Raw genomic sequence first — 14,808 nt, 5'->3', positions numbered from 1 at the left:
CCAGGGCCGAGTGCGCGAGCGCCGGTGGGGGCGGGGCGGGCGGGGCTGCTGCGGGGGGCGGGGCTTCGCTCGGCTCCTCCCCGGCGGCTCCCGAGCCGATGCCCCGCGGGGGGAAGGAGCGGCCGGGACGGTCTCCCCGCTGGGCTCCCGACGGCCTTCCTGGCTCCGTGTGGGCGCTGCCGCCGCCGCCGCCGGCCGGGGCTCTCCGCCCTGGAGCGGCGCTTCCTTCGCTCTCTGCCCTCGGCGGCGGCGGCGGCGGCGGCTCCTTCTGCCCGAAGGACAAAGGGCGCCGCTGCTTCCCTCGCTCTTCGGTCGGCCTCGGGCGGGCCGCTTGCAGGATGCTTCCCCGGAGGCTCCTGGCTCGGATCCCGCCCGTCCGTCGCCGAAGAGCCGGAGCCGTTTGCAGCCGAGCGAGGAAGGCGCAGGCCAGGCTGAAAGGGCCGCCCAGTGCGGGGCCCCGTTTCTGTCCCCTGGCCCGGGAAGAACCGGCAGCGCTCAGCCAGGAGGGACGCCGCGCTCTTGCTCTGTCAGATGGAAACCTCCCCGAAGACCCTTTTCCTTCCTCCGGGATCCAAATATTTGGACCGGCGAGCAGAGCTTCCCATTCAGTGCAGTCTCTGGTCTTGCAACACGGGGCAGAAAAAGATCCCCACGATCCCTTCTAGCCCCCCCCCCTAAGGTCTCCCCGCTGCCCAGCCCCCTCTTTCCGCCCCCCTCGGGAGGAGTCCCAGCCCCCCGCCCCGTCTCCACGGGGGCTCCCTGCCCATTGGGCGGAATGCGGTGACGTCATAAAGCCCTCCGGGGATTCTCCTGGGATTCCAAGGCTCCAGGCAAGTGATTCCTGGTCCTTTGGGCCTCCCCTCACCCCCCACTCCGTCCCCTGGGCAGTGCCCGCCAGCCGCCACCAGGGCCCCCCCTGCCAAAGGCCCGTTTCCCTCCAAGCCCAGGCGGCAGCACCCTGCAACCACAGGGAAGCTTTTGAAAGAAAGAAAAGACCAAAGCTCTGGGCAGGATGGTGGTCCCTGCAGGGAGACCCTCTGTGAATCCCGGGGCTGAAAGGGAGAATGGCGGCTGCCACTGTTTTGCCAAGCAGTTGGTGGCACCTTCAGCAATCGAGCGCCCCCTCCCCCGCTCCAGAGGCCCTTCTGGGCTGCTTCTGGGGGGGGGGGGGCTGGGGGGCTGGGATCAAGCCACTTTCATGCGGCTTTTGGGCTTCAGGGCCCAGCAGCTGCTGCGGTTCTTGGCCCAACCATTACGGCTTCTTCCACAAACCCTGGCGGAGCTCTATGAGAACTGAGCCAGTGCCTGCCATCCACGTTTCCCAGGCTGCTACAGGGACGGTGCCAGCAGAGACAGGATGCTGAACGGCCCCGTCCGGGTCGCCCCTGAGTGGAAGGAGCTCCAGGACCAACTCAGGGAGAGGCTGGAGCTGCAAAAGGTGAGGGTCCCGAAGCCAGTCTGGCCCAGAGTGGGAGGGGGCCGTGGAGCAGGGTGGGGGATCAAGGCCAGAGTCTCAAAGAACCTTGAAACAGAGAAGAGGAAGGGGGAAGAGAAATCCTGGGAAGGGGATTCTTTGTCACTGAAGCGATGGGGAGGGGGCCCCTGGCCTTGCTGATCCAGGAGAGGGTACAGCTGTGTCAGCAGTCAGCCCCCCCCCAATCCCCTTCCCCAGCCCTACTGCTCTGGCTTCTGCCCCTGGCTTGGTGCTGCCCCCCTCCGCACAGCCACTCCGTCCCCCCTTTCTCTTGGCCCAGGCCTTGCCGGAAGGGGCGGAGGGGACCCCCCTTCTCCTGAGCGACAGGCCCAGCATCGTCTTCCGGGAGAGCTGCTTCCCCAGCTACATGCCGCTCTTCTGCTACTATGCAACCGAGTGGGGGAACTTCTTTGCCTCGTTCACCTGGAAGAGGGCCAGGCAGAGCAGGGTGAGTGCCAGGGAGGGAAGAGGCTCCCCCAAGAGAGTCCAGTGGTTCCACTGCTGGATCAGGGCACGGCTACCAGCCTTTGGATCTCTGCTTCCACGGGCTCTCGCCAGCCGTCCTCCTGCACCCGGAACTGTCCTAGCCCTGGTGCTCAAGGGGGCTGCTGGCCTCCTTGGTTGCATCTATCCTGGCTTAAAGGAGGACCCGGCTTGTCCCCCCCCCCCCTGCTCCCCCCCCCCCGGTGCTTGAGGCCGCTCTGGTCCTGTGTTCTCCAACCTGGCTTGAGCAACCCTGCGCCATTCTGCCTTCCCCCCTCTCTGCCACTGATGCAGAGCTCTTGTCCGAGCCTTCCCCAGGACTGGCCCAGGTTCCCCCCCAACCTCCTCATTGTCTGACTCTGCTGCCGGCTCCGAAGGCCGCTGGTGGACCACAGCAAGTCCTGCTGGTCAAACGAATCAGCAAGTCCCTCCTCCTTGTGTCCAAAGATGCTCCGACTGTGGTGGGATCCTCTTTCACAGCTAGACAAGATCCCAGGCTCCTTGCAGTCTGATCTCCCAGATTCCTTTTCTCCCTCTGAGATGTTGTGGCCCGCCAATGGCCAGCAGAGCCGGCAGCAGATTCGGACAGTGAGGAGGTTGGGGAGGAACCTGGGCCAGTCCTGGGATCTGGGGAAGGCTCGGACGAGGGCTCTGTGTCGGAGGCAGAGAGGGGAACAGGGCCATCTGACAGGTATCAGCTGCCTTCAGAGTTAGACATCAGTGAGGCAGAAGAACAGCTGGAGCCTGTTCCCAGGGCGCGCATGTGCAGAATGGCCAGACTAAGAGAACAGCTAAAGAACGGGGGCTGATGGCCACAGGTGGACCATGAATGGCCCCTCCCAGAGGAAATAAAAGAGGAGCGAAAGGGGAGTTTGCACGAGGCAATTAGTTCGCTTAATTAGTTTGTGTCTCTCCGAGACTCCTTGCCAAGTTTGGCAGAGATCGGCCTGGCAGCTCTCCAAGCCAGAGGAGGTCTGTGACTGTAAATCCTCCCTCAAAGACTTTGCTGGATGTGAATGAGCAGAATTCACAGTAAATTAATAAAAGGGGTTTTTGTCTAGACAAGGGGTTTGCTTCATGCCCTTGGGAAGCCTGGGTCAGAACATGCGCCCAACTCTCTTTTCCCAGCCCCCTGCTGTGGTCCCACTGCAGGCAGGCCTGAGGGGGGGGGTCTTTCCGCTCTGTCCATCCAGCCTCTTCCCTCCAAGCGGCATTGGGTCAGAGGGCTTGATGGAGCAGGTGGGCACCAGCCTTGAATGAAAGAAAGGCAGCGCGCAACTCCCCTGCTCCCTGAACGGCCACTTTTGCTGACTCCTCCCCTTTCCCGGCAGGTGCGTGTCTGGAGTTATAGCATGGAGGACGAGAGTTCAGTGACGGAGAAGATGTACACCTTAGATGAGCATCCGGGGGTCCTCATCATCGCCTACGTCCCCCACCTGCACCTCTTTGTGGCCTACTGCGATGACATCCACTTCCGCTTTTTTGGGGACCACACTCGGGACTTCAAGCTGCTCTCCAAGATGTCTTCCCCCTATTCGGTCACCAGCCTGTGCTACAGTCCAGACACGTGTGAGCTGATTTCTGGAGCCATCGGAGTGGTGGCTTTTTGGGCCTTGTTGATGTTGGAGGTTCCCTCCATGAGTGTCACGCAGGAGGTGTGTGTTGCGACTGGCGAGTTTGTGCACTTTCTGAAGGTGGAGCCGGAGCGGAGGATGCTGGTGGCCCTTTGCGAGAACGTTATTCGGGTGTATGACTACCAGACCAAAGCCCAGATCCGCACCTTCCAGATGAGCCAAGGGGTCTCTCTCACCTGCTGCGCTGCCCATTGGCCCCAGAGCTTCCTCTACACAGGAGACCTGGCTGGGGACGTCAAGGTCTGGAACTTTGACGCGGGTACCCGTGTCAGGGACTTCAAGGCCCACCAGAGTGCCATCAGCAACGTAATCGTCCGGATGGCCGTGCACAGCTTCATGACTGCCTCCTTGGATGGAAAGCTGAAGGAGTGGAACCTGACGACCTGCGAGCTTCTCCGGCGGGTGGACATTGGGGAGGAGGTCTTCCAGATGCAGTTCCTCAACGAGGAGACTTTCTTCCTCCGCACCCAGTACACCTTCTCCATCCGTATGGTCAACAATTTCTACCAGCTCTTCAGCAGGAGCAAGTCCTCCCTCAAGAGGTTGGTGCGTGTACAATGTGGGCCAGACAGAGCCCGCCTCCTGGCCACCACGGAAGACGGGGTCCTCCGGTTCTTGTCCCCTGTGACGGGAGAAATGCTGTTCGTTACCTGGCCCTTCCAGCTGCTGGAAAAAGCTCTGGATTATGTTTATGACCCAGATCGAGAGGAGCTCCTGGTGACAATGGGCACGAGTGACATCTACGTGCTGGACACCACTAAGAACCCTTGCCCAGCCAAGTACATTTTGCACACGACGGACAGCATGGATGACAAGGTCCTGTGCTTGGCGTACAGCCGCCTGGACCTGGATGGCCGGGCCACCAGCTTCATCTTCAGCGGGTTCAAGAGTGGCAAAGTGCGCTCGGTCACTCAGCAGCTGTACCGAATGGGCAGCCGCAAACTGCACGACGGCAACGTGGTGGCCCTCAGCAGCCTCTCGGGCTCAGGGCACCTGCCGTACCACTCACGGGAAGCCTCCTTCCTCTGCTCCTACGGGCTCGATGAATACATCATCCTCTCGGAAGTGATCTTGAAGAAGAACAGCCTGCTGGAGGTGCTCCCCCTGGTGGTCATCCCCAGCACCAACTGCAGGATCAACATCCTCCTGCTCATCCCCGGGTACATCTGTGCCTTGACGGAGCAGAACCGAGTCCGGCTGTGGCGCCAGGCAGCCCTGGTTCCTGGCGCGAAGAACCCCTTCTGGAATGAGACGGCAGCCATGCACTCGAGCACCATCACCTCTTTCGACTACTGCCACGCCCTGGGCCTCCTGGTGACCGGGGGCTCCGACGGCTCCGTGCGCATTTGGGACCTCCTGGGGAAAATGCTGGTGGACTTTGACACCACCCTCAAGTTCAGCCGCGTCTGTTTTGCCAACCAACGGGGGGACCTGGTGGTGGGCTGCAGCACGGACATCTACTTCATCTCCTGCGTCACGTACCTGCCAAGGAAGCCCCTCGCCAGGCTCTTGACCCAGCGTGTAAGGGATGACGCAGTTGAGCGTCCACTGCCCTTCCTCCCCCGCTTCCTTCTTACCTTCGACATCGTTTTTGTGCCCAAGTAAGTGGCTCCCCTGTGTTTTGGTTGGGTGGCTAAAATGATCTATCATCTCTATAACTATCTATCTTCTATCAATGCCTTCCCACCCACCTACCTACATCCATCTACATCCATCCACATCCATCCATCCATTATCTCTGTCATCAATCTGTCATGTATCTGCAGTTTGTTGGCTGAACAGGCTTCATTGGGATTTGAATTTTATGGTGCTTTATGATTCTTTTCTGGAGAACATCTGCCTTTGCCTGTTCCAGCTATCTGCAGGTTTCTGCTTTGCGTAGTGTGGTTTTTTTTACCACTACTGTACCAGTTGGACAGTGGACACAAGCCTGCTCCTCGGCCAAAGGTTCTCCCCACATCCGCTACATGCAAAGCACTTTGCCTCAGCGTGGCTCCTGCGGGGCTTTTTCACAGAAGCTCTTCTCGTAGGTCCGACACTGAATGTTCTTCTTACTTGTCCCTTCAAGTTTTTTACTAGCTTGAGCTTTGAAGCTTTTCCTGGGATCATTGGGCTGGAAGACTCTCATTCTTGCAGACCTTCGGAGGGCTCAGTCCTAGAGCTCCGTGGGCTTTGTGGCTCTGGAGCAAAGCCCCTTTGCCTCTGCTTCTGACTGGGCTCTTCTCAAGCAGGAAGAGCCTCAGACCAGAGGATGAAGAGCTGATGAAGGTGGCGATGTTTGTGGAATTGCCGGCCGAGATTCCCCCTTCTGGATCAGCCATTTCTTTACATCACTCCTGCTTTTTGAACCTGTAGCCCAGCTACATTTTCACGGATTTAATTCTATGTTTGCATCACAACCTAAGTAATTTGTATTAATATGGGAAGTAATTAACTTGGCTGGTCCCATTATTGTATCCATACTCTCTGAGTTTAATATGGATTTTCTTTGCATCACGGATTTATGTAGCTTCGTTTAGATCCACCTCTCTTGAGAACGTTGTCCTCTCCCCGAGTTTATGCTTAACAGAGCACATCCTGTTCAGGCTGGGTCTCCAATGCTTGAACTCTTGAAAGGCTGACTGAGTTTCATTGAAGAAATCCAACGTAATTTGCTGACCTGGGATTGAAATATACTGTATCCTCTGCGTGATACCTGGCCCAACTCTGGGGAATAACCTCACCCATTCATATTGATCGAAAGTAAGGGAGGAGAATGTTGAGTCCTTGGCCTCCCGCCCTTCTCCTCTCCCTCTGCTGGCCTCTTCCTTTGGGCTTGATGATGGCCATGACCACCTCATCTCCTTAAATCCCCAGTAGTTAGCCAAGCCTCTTTAGATTGAGATTGCAGAAGCTCTGCGTGGACCAGACATCCTGGGGTCCTGTCTGAGAGAGGGGCTACCTCCACGTCAACCACTGTCTGCACCTCTTATCCATCCTAATCATTCCTTAGTTCTTTACCACTCACCATTGCCTCTTTCTCCAGCCAGCATCTTCCTTGGCATTTCCATTTTCCTGTGAGTTCCCTTACCTCGTTCATGCGACAGGCAGTCCACTCTGTCCATCCGCCTGAGGTCAGATTCAGCTGAATTGCTCCAGGGAGGACAGTGGGGTGGGGCACCCCTTTTCCCCGTGGGCGTCGTTGTTCTCCGGCAGAGTCAGCGGCAGAAAGACCGAGCCAGTCCCCCTGGAAAGGGAGAGCTGTTTTGACTGCCACCCTTCCCTGCTCTCTGGCAGTTGCCATGCTTTTAACCAAGTATCCACGGGCAGATGCCCTCTTTCCTCCGCTGTGCCAGGAGACCACGAGTGGCAGGAGCAAATGGAGCATGGTGGGGCTTGCAGGTTGCCCAGACAGTTTCTGCTGGGGGACTGTTTTGAAGAAGGGGGGCTAATGGAGAGGGACACCTGATCCAATTAGGGTGGATGAACAAGTGATGCTTTTTCCATTAAAGATCGGGACCTTGAGCACTGTTGGGAAATCAGATCGGGAGACGGCATGGCCACCTTTTGCCATCTGGTGCCCACATTTGGGCTATGAATTCTGGGGGCAGCAAGTGGGCACCTGCTGGTGAACTGCATGGGAGGTCGGGGGTGACGTGCTGTATGGTTAGCAGAAAGAGGCGGCTTCTGATTCTCACGCTCCACCATCCTTCGTTGTTCAGGTACCTGCAGGTGGGCAAGCAGGCCAAGAAGTTTGAGCGGATGGAGCCCCTCACCAACCACAAGGAGGTCGTGATGGAGAAGAATGTGGCCGTGGTGGTGGAGTTCGTCGGCAGGGATGGGGGCGTCTTTCCCGGCCCCGATTTCTATGGGCTGCCCCCACCGCCCCCCAAGGAAACCCTGCCGGAGTTTGCGGTGGAGTACCAGCTCATTTCGCAGCCCCCTCTCAGGCTTTCCTTGGAGAAGAAGCTCGCTCCCCCACCGCCTTACCGTGGCCTCCCACGGATGGTGCAGCAGTTGCCCTTGCTCCAGACCATCCGCTTCCAGCAAGGGCACTCCTGGCCGATTGCTCCCGACGGCTACGTCCCCAACTCAGTCATCCGGGCTCATCTCTTCCCCAAAGGGACTCCCCCAGACCTCTGGTGCCCCTTGCTGCCAACCCGGGACCCCCTGCCCAGGAGGAAGCTGGTCAAGATCCAGATGCCGGAGTGGGACACGTCCGAGCTGATGGAGAAGGCGCGGAAGAAAAAGGCCCAGAAGATGAAGCAGACGCCCTCGGGCACCAGGGCCCACCGGGACCTCTTGGCGGAGATCATGAACAAGCGCTGGCTGAGGCACAAGCCCAGCGACACCACCCTGCCCGCCATCATGAAAGCCATCCTCAACCTCATGGACGATGTCCCCTACTCCACCTACCTGCTCTGCACCTCCGCGCTGGTGCAGCTCTCCGAGTCCTACGCGCTGCCCTCCAGCATACAGGAAGTGGCCTTTGAGCGTCTCATCCAAGACACCACACACAAGGAGGTCAGGGCAGGCGGGACTGGGGCACCTCCGGGGAGTCCTCGGTTGTCACTGCCCACGTCCTCCTTGCAGTGACCAGAGAGGAGCGGTGGGGGAAGGGCAGTTGGGTGTTGAGCAGGTGAGAAAGGAGGAGGAGGAGGAGGAGGCAGTTCTTCCTCCCCCCCTCAAGCCCAGGATGGACGCACAGGCAGAGCCCATTGACAGTGGGGGGGGGGGCGCAAGGAGGAGAAGGCAGGAGCTCCTCGCCTCCCAGGGAGAGGCAGCTGCTTCTCTGGAGCTGCAGGGCTGGCAACCATCCAGCAGGCTGGACAGGAACATCCAGAGGGGGGGACCCTGTGTGCACCCAGCCTTCCTCTCCTCCAGGGCTTTGAGGCAGAGGGAGGAGCAGCCGGCTCAGGGGGCCTGGGAGCCTTGGAGAGGGAGAGGCCGAGGCTCCCGCCTTCAGCACCACCTGCTTATTCTTTACCCAGCTTTGTTATTTAGCCAGAATTGCTGCAGCCAATTGAGCTGCTGGCACAGCAGGGATCCTGGTAGGTGGTGGCCTGAGCCAGGTCCAGGCCTAGCTCTGGGCATCCTGCTTCAGCCCAGGCCTCTTATTTCCCAGGTGAGGATGCGGCTGGCGGCCTGGGAGGCCTTGGGGAAGATGGACCTCCTGGGTGAACAAGAGGTGGTGCCCCTGGCCCAGGCCCTGATGGACGAGAACAAGAAAGTGCGGGACCTGGCGCGTTCCCTGCTCGACTCGGTGGCCGGAATCACCGACAAATTCGTCCTGAAACAGGAAATGCAGCATCAGGCGACAGCCCACCTGGAAGACCTGTGAGTCCCCCCCCTGCCTGGCTGAAGGGAAAAGGCGTGTCCCCCCCCCCCCGCTCTCTCTGTTCGTGTGAGAACCAGGCCTTTCTCCTCCGCCCTGGAAGGGTCACTTTAATCTGGGAGCTGTTCCCTTCCTTGCCCTGCAGACCCGCTGAGGCAGCCCCCAATTCCTGCTGCTGCAGCAGGAGGAGGGTGGAGACGTCTGCCTCCACCCCGGCTTCCCAGCCCCCGGAGTCTTCTGGGGTGGGAAACTCAGTGGCTCCTCGGCCTCCTCGTCCTCCTCCGGTGGGCTTCTACCTCTACCAAGGTAGGCTGTGGGGGGTCTGGTTAAGAGGCCCTTGAGGCTGCTTCCCTCTCCACTCCGGGCAGCGCCAGGAGAGCCGCCAGAGGTGGGAGCTTCAGCATCTGCGGGCAGGGCTTCGGGGACCGAGTGATGTGGAGCAGGAAGGTCTCCAGGGCGGGGAAGCACCCTCCCTCTGGACCCCCTGCCTTCACACGGGGGTCTCTCTGCCTTTCCAGCAGGGTGCTGAGCCAGAAAGAAAGAGCCGCCTTTCCTCGCAGAGTCCGAGCGGCTGGCATCGTGGCCAGCTCGAAGGATGAAGCCATCTACGCCTTGACGGAGGGCACCGAAAGGCTGATGACCTGCGTGGAGAATCAGCTGACCGCCAATCTCTTCCTCATGTCTGAGTATCCCTTGCCAGAGGCCCAATTCTTGGGGCACCCTGCCCCTCCCCGGCACAGGCGCATCTCTGGAAAACTGGCCGAGGAGTACGGAGAGCCGGAAGGGCTAGAGGCAGGCCAGGCCCGGTGGATGGGGGTCTTTGGCCGCTCGGGAAGAAAAGAGGTCGAGGCTCGAGGTAAGACCCCCCCCCTTGCGCCTTGGGAGCAGTGTGGCTCCCCTGCGGCCCCGCATCCTGTGGGGCCTCTGCAACCATGCTCCAGGAATGTCAGAAGGCTGTTGGGGGCACCCCAAAACCTCTTCAGAGCCTGGATCCCAAGGCTTGGCTCTGATGGGGGGCAATTCCTGCTGCTCCAGAAAAGGACGTTCATCTTCACACAGATGCCGTAGACGAGATGGGTGGTTGGAAACCAGGGCTTGGGGGGAGGGGTGTCTGCTTCTTACGTGCACCCCCCTTTCATCTTCTCTCTCCACTTGCCCCACAGCTATCACCGAGGAGGCCAAGCAGCCCTCCCCCAGGAAGCTGCCCCGCATCCAGCAGGCCCGAGGGAAGGGGGTTACCATGGCGCCATTCCCTGAAGCCCCAGAGAGCAGCAGCAGCCCCAGCCGGCACACCACCAGCGCCAGCGGCTCCCCCACCACGAGCAGCGGCAGCTCCGGCACAAGAGAGCTGCGGGCCGCCAAGAAGGCGCAGCGTGAAAAGGAGAAGCTGCGGCAGGCCAGGGCCCCGCCCTCCGCTCCCCAAGAGGTCCACAGGCTCAGGAAGCTGCGGAAGCGGGCCCAGCCTATTCTCCTGCAGCGCCGAGACACCCGCACGCAGCTCTACTCGGAGATGCTGAAGAGCACGAAGGTCCGGAAGGAAACGTCAGCACCGTCGGCAGTGGTGCCTCCGGCGAAACCCAAGGCTGGCGGCAGCCTCATACAGGCCAAATCCAGTCCTGTGGAGCCACCCACACTGCCCCCGGGCCCCCCGGGTCCCCCCGGGCCCCCAAGTGCCCCTTGGCCCCCCGGGCCCCCAAGTGCCCCTTGGCCCCCCGGGCCCCCAAGTGCCCCAGGCCCTCCCCCCAAAGGCATCCTCATCGATCCCAAGCAGCAGTATGCGGCTGACAAATCCAACTGGCGCAACGACCTCTACAAGCTGATGATGCTGCGCATCTCCCCCTCGGTCGAAGGGCGCACTGTAGGGGAGGACTTCCTGGCCTCCGCCCAAAAGGCCCTCGCCGGCCAGAGGCTCTCCTGGGAGCTCCTGGCCGACCTCAGGCAGGCCCTGCTCAGCTCCCAGGAGAAGCTGAGCACAGAGCCCCCCGCCTGGAGGAAATACATGGATGATTTCGTCAAGCTCTCCCTGAAGGAGTCGTGGCTCCAGCCGTCGGAGGAGAGCTTGGAAGCCGTCTTGGCCGTGAGGACGGCTGAAGACAGGACCAGCAGCAGCTCGGAGCCGGATGAGCCCAGCCAGGACGAGGCGGAGAAGGGGCCGCGGGGGAGAGCCACAGTGGCAAAGAAGAAGAGCCGCCGGCATCGCGGAGCTAAAGTGGGAAAGCTACTCCAAGGGGCCTCCGAAAAAGAAGCGAAGCGCGTAGCTAAGTTGTCTGCGAAATGGGGTGCCAGGATGGAAGAGTTTTCCAAGGGCAAGCAGGAGTCGGTGACCAGGGCCGGGGAGCAGGAGCTTGCTTGGAGCAAAGAGCAGGTGCCTGCCAGGGCAAAGGAGCGGGATCGCCCCCTGGAGAAGGAGCCCTCCAGAGGCAGAGCACGGGGAGCAGAGTCCTGGAGGCGGAAGGAACCGGAAGCTGCTGAAAGGGGAGGAAAAGAAGGGGCTGTGCAGAAGGCGGAAGGCTGGCCTGCAGGCGAGGAGGAGGAGGAGGAGGAGGAGGAAGCAGAGAGGGCCCAGGAGGAGCTGCCCAGCGTGGAAGAGCTGCCCCTCCCAGTGGGCTCCCAGAGGATCCTGACCCGGCTGTCGGAGGACACGCTGACCAAGATGAGGGTAGAAGTCAAGGCCAGGATGATGGAGGAACTGAAGGCCAGAGCTTTGCACGAGGCCCTGGGAAGGGTCAGGGAGATTGCCCTGGCTGAAGCCCGCCAGGCGGCTCTGGCCGAGGCCAAAGGACGGGCATTGCTCAGGGCCCAAAAGAAGGCCCTGGCGGAAGCTTGGGAGAAGGTGCTGGTGGAAGCCCAACAGACGGTGATGGAGGAGGCGATGGAGAGAGCGCTGGAGGAGGCGAAAAGGATTGTCCAGGCCGAGGGACTGGAGGGGGACGTGGCGGAGGAAAGGCTGCAGGAACTGGTGCCGGTAATAGCTGAGCAACTGGCCAAGGAAAGAGCCTTGGAGTTGGCCATGTCGGCCAAAGTAGAGGTGGACGAGGCCAGAGTTCTGGAGCTGGCGGAGGAAGAGGCGATAGAAATAGATGAGGCGAGACTTCTGGAATTGGCTGAAGAAAGAGCCCAAGAACTGGCTGAGATCAGGGCCCGGGAACTGGCTGAAGCCGCCATGCTGGAGATGCCAGAGGAAAGGCTCCTGGAGCTGGTGGAGGTAAGAGCCCAGCTGCTGGCCCAGGCAAAGCTAATGGAGACGCAGCTGGAGCAGGAAGAGGAGGAGTGGGCCGAGAAAAGGGCCCCCTTCTTTGATAAAGAGAAGGTGGGCTTCCCGGAGACCGTGGACGATGAGAGCATTTGGCTCCTCTCTGACGACGAAAGAGAAGCCTTGGTGACCCTCTGGGAGATGGGCCAGGCTCTGGAGGCGGAGGCTGAGCTGACCGAGCAGGCCCAGCTGCTCCTGGAACTCCTGACTCAGCCAGAAAAGCTGCAGAGGAGGGATTCCGCCACCTTCCAGACCCTCTTCCGCCTGGTGTCCCTGGTCGAGGTCCCCTCAACGGCACACCTGCAGGAGACGGCTGATGCTGTGCTCCAAAAAGCCGAGGACCTGCTCAAGGAGGCTGAGCAGAGGCAGGAGCCCTTGTCAGAAGAACAGCAGTCTGTGCTCGGGCAGCTCAGGGAGGTGGTGGAGGCCCACAAGCCCTGGAATGCCAGCCCCAGGCAATATGGCGCCCGGATGAAGAAGCTCTTCAAGTCCGTCCAGGCTGTGCTGCGGGCCAGGAACCTAAAGCAGCGGCTGACCAACAATGCCTGGCTGCAGGCTTGGCAGCAGAAGGCGGAGAAGGCCTGGGCTCAGGAGGAGGGCCGGGAAGAGCGCTGGAAGGAGCGCTGGGAGGAGCGCCGGAAGGAGGGCCGGGAAGAGCGCCGGAAGGAGGGCCGGGAAGAGCGCCGGAAGGAGGGCCGGGAAGAGCGTCAGGAGGAGCGCTGGAAGGAGGGCCGGGAGGAGCGCCGGAAGGAGGGCCGGGAGGAGCGTCAGGAGGAGCGCCGGAAGGAGGGCCGGGAGGAGCGCTGGGAGGAGGGCCGGGAAGAGCGTCAGGAGGAGCGCTGGAAGGAGGGCCGGGAGGAGCGCTGGGAGGAGGGCCGGGAAGAGCGTCAGGAGGAGCGCCAGGGGAAGCGCCAGGAACAGCGTTGGGAGGAGCGCCAGAAGAAAGACCGGAGGGCCTGGCTGAAGAAGAACCTCAGGCAGGCCTTTGGGAAGTTCCAGGCCGAGCATGAAAGGGCTCAGCGGGCAAGACAGGAGCAGCTGCACAGGGAGAGGTGCCTCAAGTTCAGATCACGGCCCATTGTGCTGGGCTTCGCGGAAGGGGAAGCGGGGGCGAAGGGCCGGGCAGAGGAGCGGAGGGGAGAGGGCCCAGAGGCAGACAGGTGGCCGGGCGGGCAGAAGTCATCCCTGAGGAAGCAGGTGGCAGCGAGGGACCACGGGAAGCTGACGTGGTCCCTGGGCCAGCAGTGGGAGAAGGCCTGGCATGCCTTCCTGCAGATGGAGAAGCTGAGCCCGGCCCTGGGCACCCCGCAGCCAACGGGGTACCGCCTGCCCAAAGACTCTCTGTACAAGACGACCAAGCCCACCAGGCGCCTCCATCGGAAGATGCTCCGGCGGGGCGGCCGGCAGCACATCTTCCGCCTGGACGAGACCAGTGCGGTGGACTGGGAGGCCTTCATGGGCCTCTACCTCTCCATCGCCTCCATGAAGGAGGAGGGAGTGGCGCCTGCCAGGTGGCAGAAGCAGGCGGCCACGCTGCTCGACCTCTACGGCGTGAGCAACCCGCTGGTGCGGGCCATGATCCAGCAGCTGCTGATGGGCGACCATCGTCAGCGCAGGTACGTGCCCAGCAGCTGCTTGAGACTGAAGAGGCAACAGGCCGACCTGGGCCAGAGGATCCTCTACGAGATGATCGTCCACTCCGCCCAGCTTCGGCCCCCACAGCCGGTCTTCCACCACGTCATCCCGCTCAGCTACCAGAACAACGTGCAGCCCTTCAAGATGCAGGGCATCACCCACTTTGGCCCCCTCTCCCTCAAGTGGAAGACCTCCTTCCCCCGGGGGAGACTGCCCAGGCTGAGCCTCTACGTGTATTCACACCCCTCCTCCTCCTCCTAGCTTCCTGCTCTCTGTCCATGCGGATCCCTCCCTCCCCACAGACACGGAAGGAGGCTCTGCTTGGCTCCTTTCCTTGTTTAAAGGACAGCCTCGGAGAGTGGAGAGAAATGGGGGTTTTTTTGGTGGGGGGGAGAGCAATTTATGCAAACTGTAAAATAAATTAGTTATTCGGGCCATCTGTCTGGATCATTGTTTTAAGTTCACTTGGTTATTTATGCCATTGTCAGTCCCCTGCGTCAATCTGAGGCAAAAGGGGTGTGTGTGTGTGTGCTTTATATGATGACATACTGATTGAATCGGGTCAGACATCCCCTTCCTGGGCTGGATGTTCACAGGAACGAGGAATATGAAATAAAGACCAGCAAAAGAGGTGCAGAGACATCGCGCAGAGCGCAAAGGGAGCTCTCTTCATTGTGGCGTTTGTGAGATGTGACTGCTGAAGCCAGACCACCAGAAAGGCTGGGTGAAAAAGGGCCGCTGGCTTTGAGTTGCACTCCTGGGGAAAACCGGAAGGACATTTTGGGCTGCGGGAAGAGCAAATCTTGCATCTCCAGAACCCGCAGCAGTCTGGCCGCAGAGGCCTGAAGGCGCCGCTGGAAAACCACCCAGAAAGCCCACCGGAACATGAATGAGCACCAACGTGGGAGGGGATGGGCGGGGCCTTCCTCTTCTCTGGGACCTGCCTTCCGAGATAAGGGGTGCCTTGCACTCCCAGCTGCTTCCCGGGGGTCTCCGGGGGTTCTGCCTCTCAGCC

The 14,808-nt window shown here is 60.8% G+C and overlaps 1 protein-coding gene across 3 annotated transcripts; it reads left to right on the top strand.

Moving 5' to 3' along the window:
- The first annotated feature begins 77 nt into the window (after positions 1-77).
- Positions 78-14,220, top strand: LOC116515673 (WD repeat-containing protein 87-like). Of its 3 annotated transcripts, none has more exons than XM_032227826.1 (7): positions 78-1,438; positions 1,755-1,922; positions 3,289-5,192; positions 7,293-8,094; positions 8,696-8,907; positions 9,427-9,761; positions 10,069-14,220. In XM_032227826.1, the coding sequence occupies exons 1-7, from the start codon at positions 1,358-1,360 to the stop codon at positions 14,052-14,054; spliced, it is 7,488 nt and encodes a 2,495-aa protein (XP_032083717.1). In that variant the 5' UTR covers positions 78-1,357; the 3' UTR covers positions 14,055-14,220. The 3 variants fall into 3 exon arrangements, with proteins under 3 accessions (XP_032083717.1, XP_032083716.1, XP_032083718.1); XM_032227825.1 differs by having other exon boundaries at positions 9,424-9,761; XM_032227827.1 differs by lacking the exon at positions 1,755-1,922 and having other exon boundaries at positions 9,424-9,761.
- Positions 14,221-14,808: the final 588 nt, after the last annotated feature.

Source organism: Thamnophis elegans, chromosome 12 (genome assembly GCF_009769535.1).
Source record: "Thamnophis elegans isolate rThaEle1 chromosome 12, rThaEle1.pri, whole genome shotgun sequence".
Classification (NCBI taxonomy): Eukaryota; Metazoa; Chordata; class Lepidosauria; order Squamata; family Colubridae; genus Thamnophis; species Thamnophis elegans.
The sequence above is the reverse complement of the archived record's forward strand: the minus strand, read 5'-3'. Positions and strand labels throughout refer to the sequence as shown.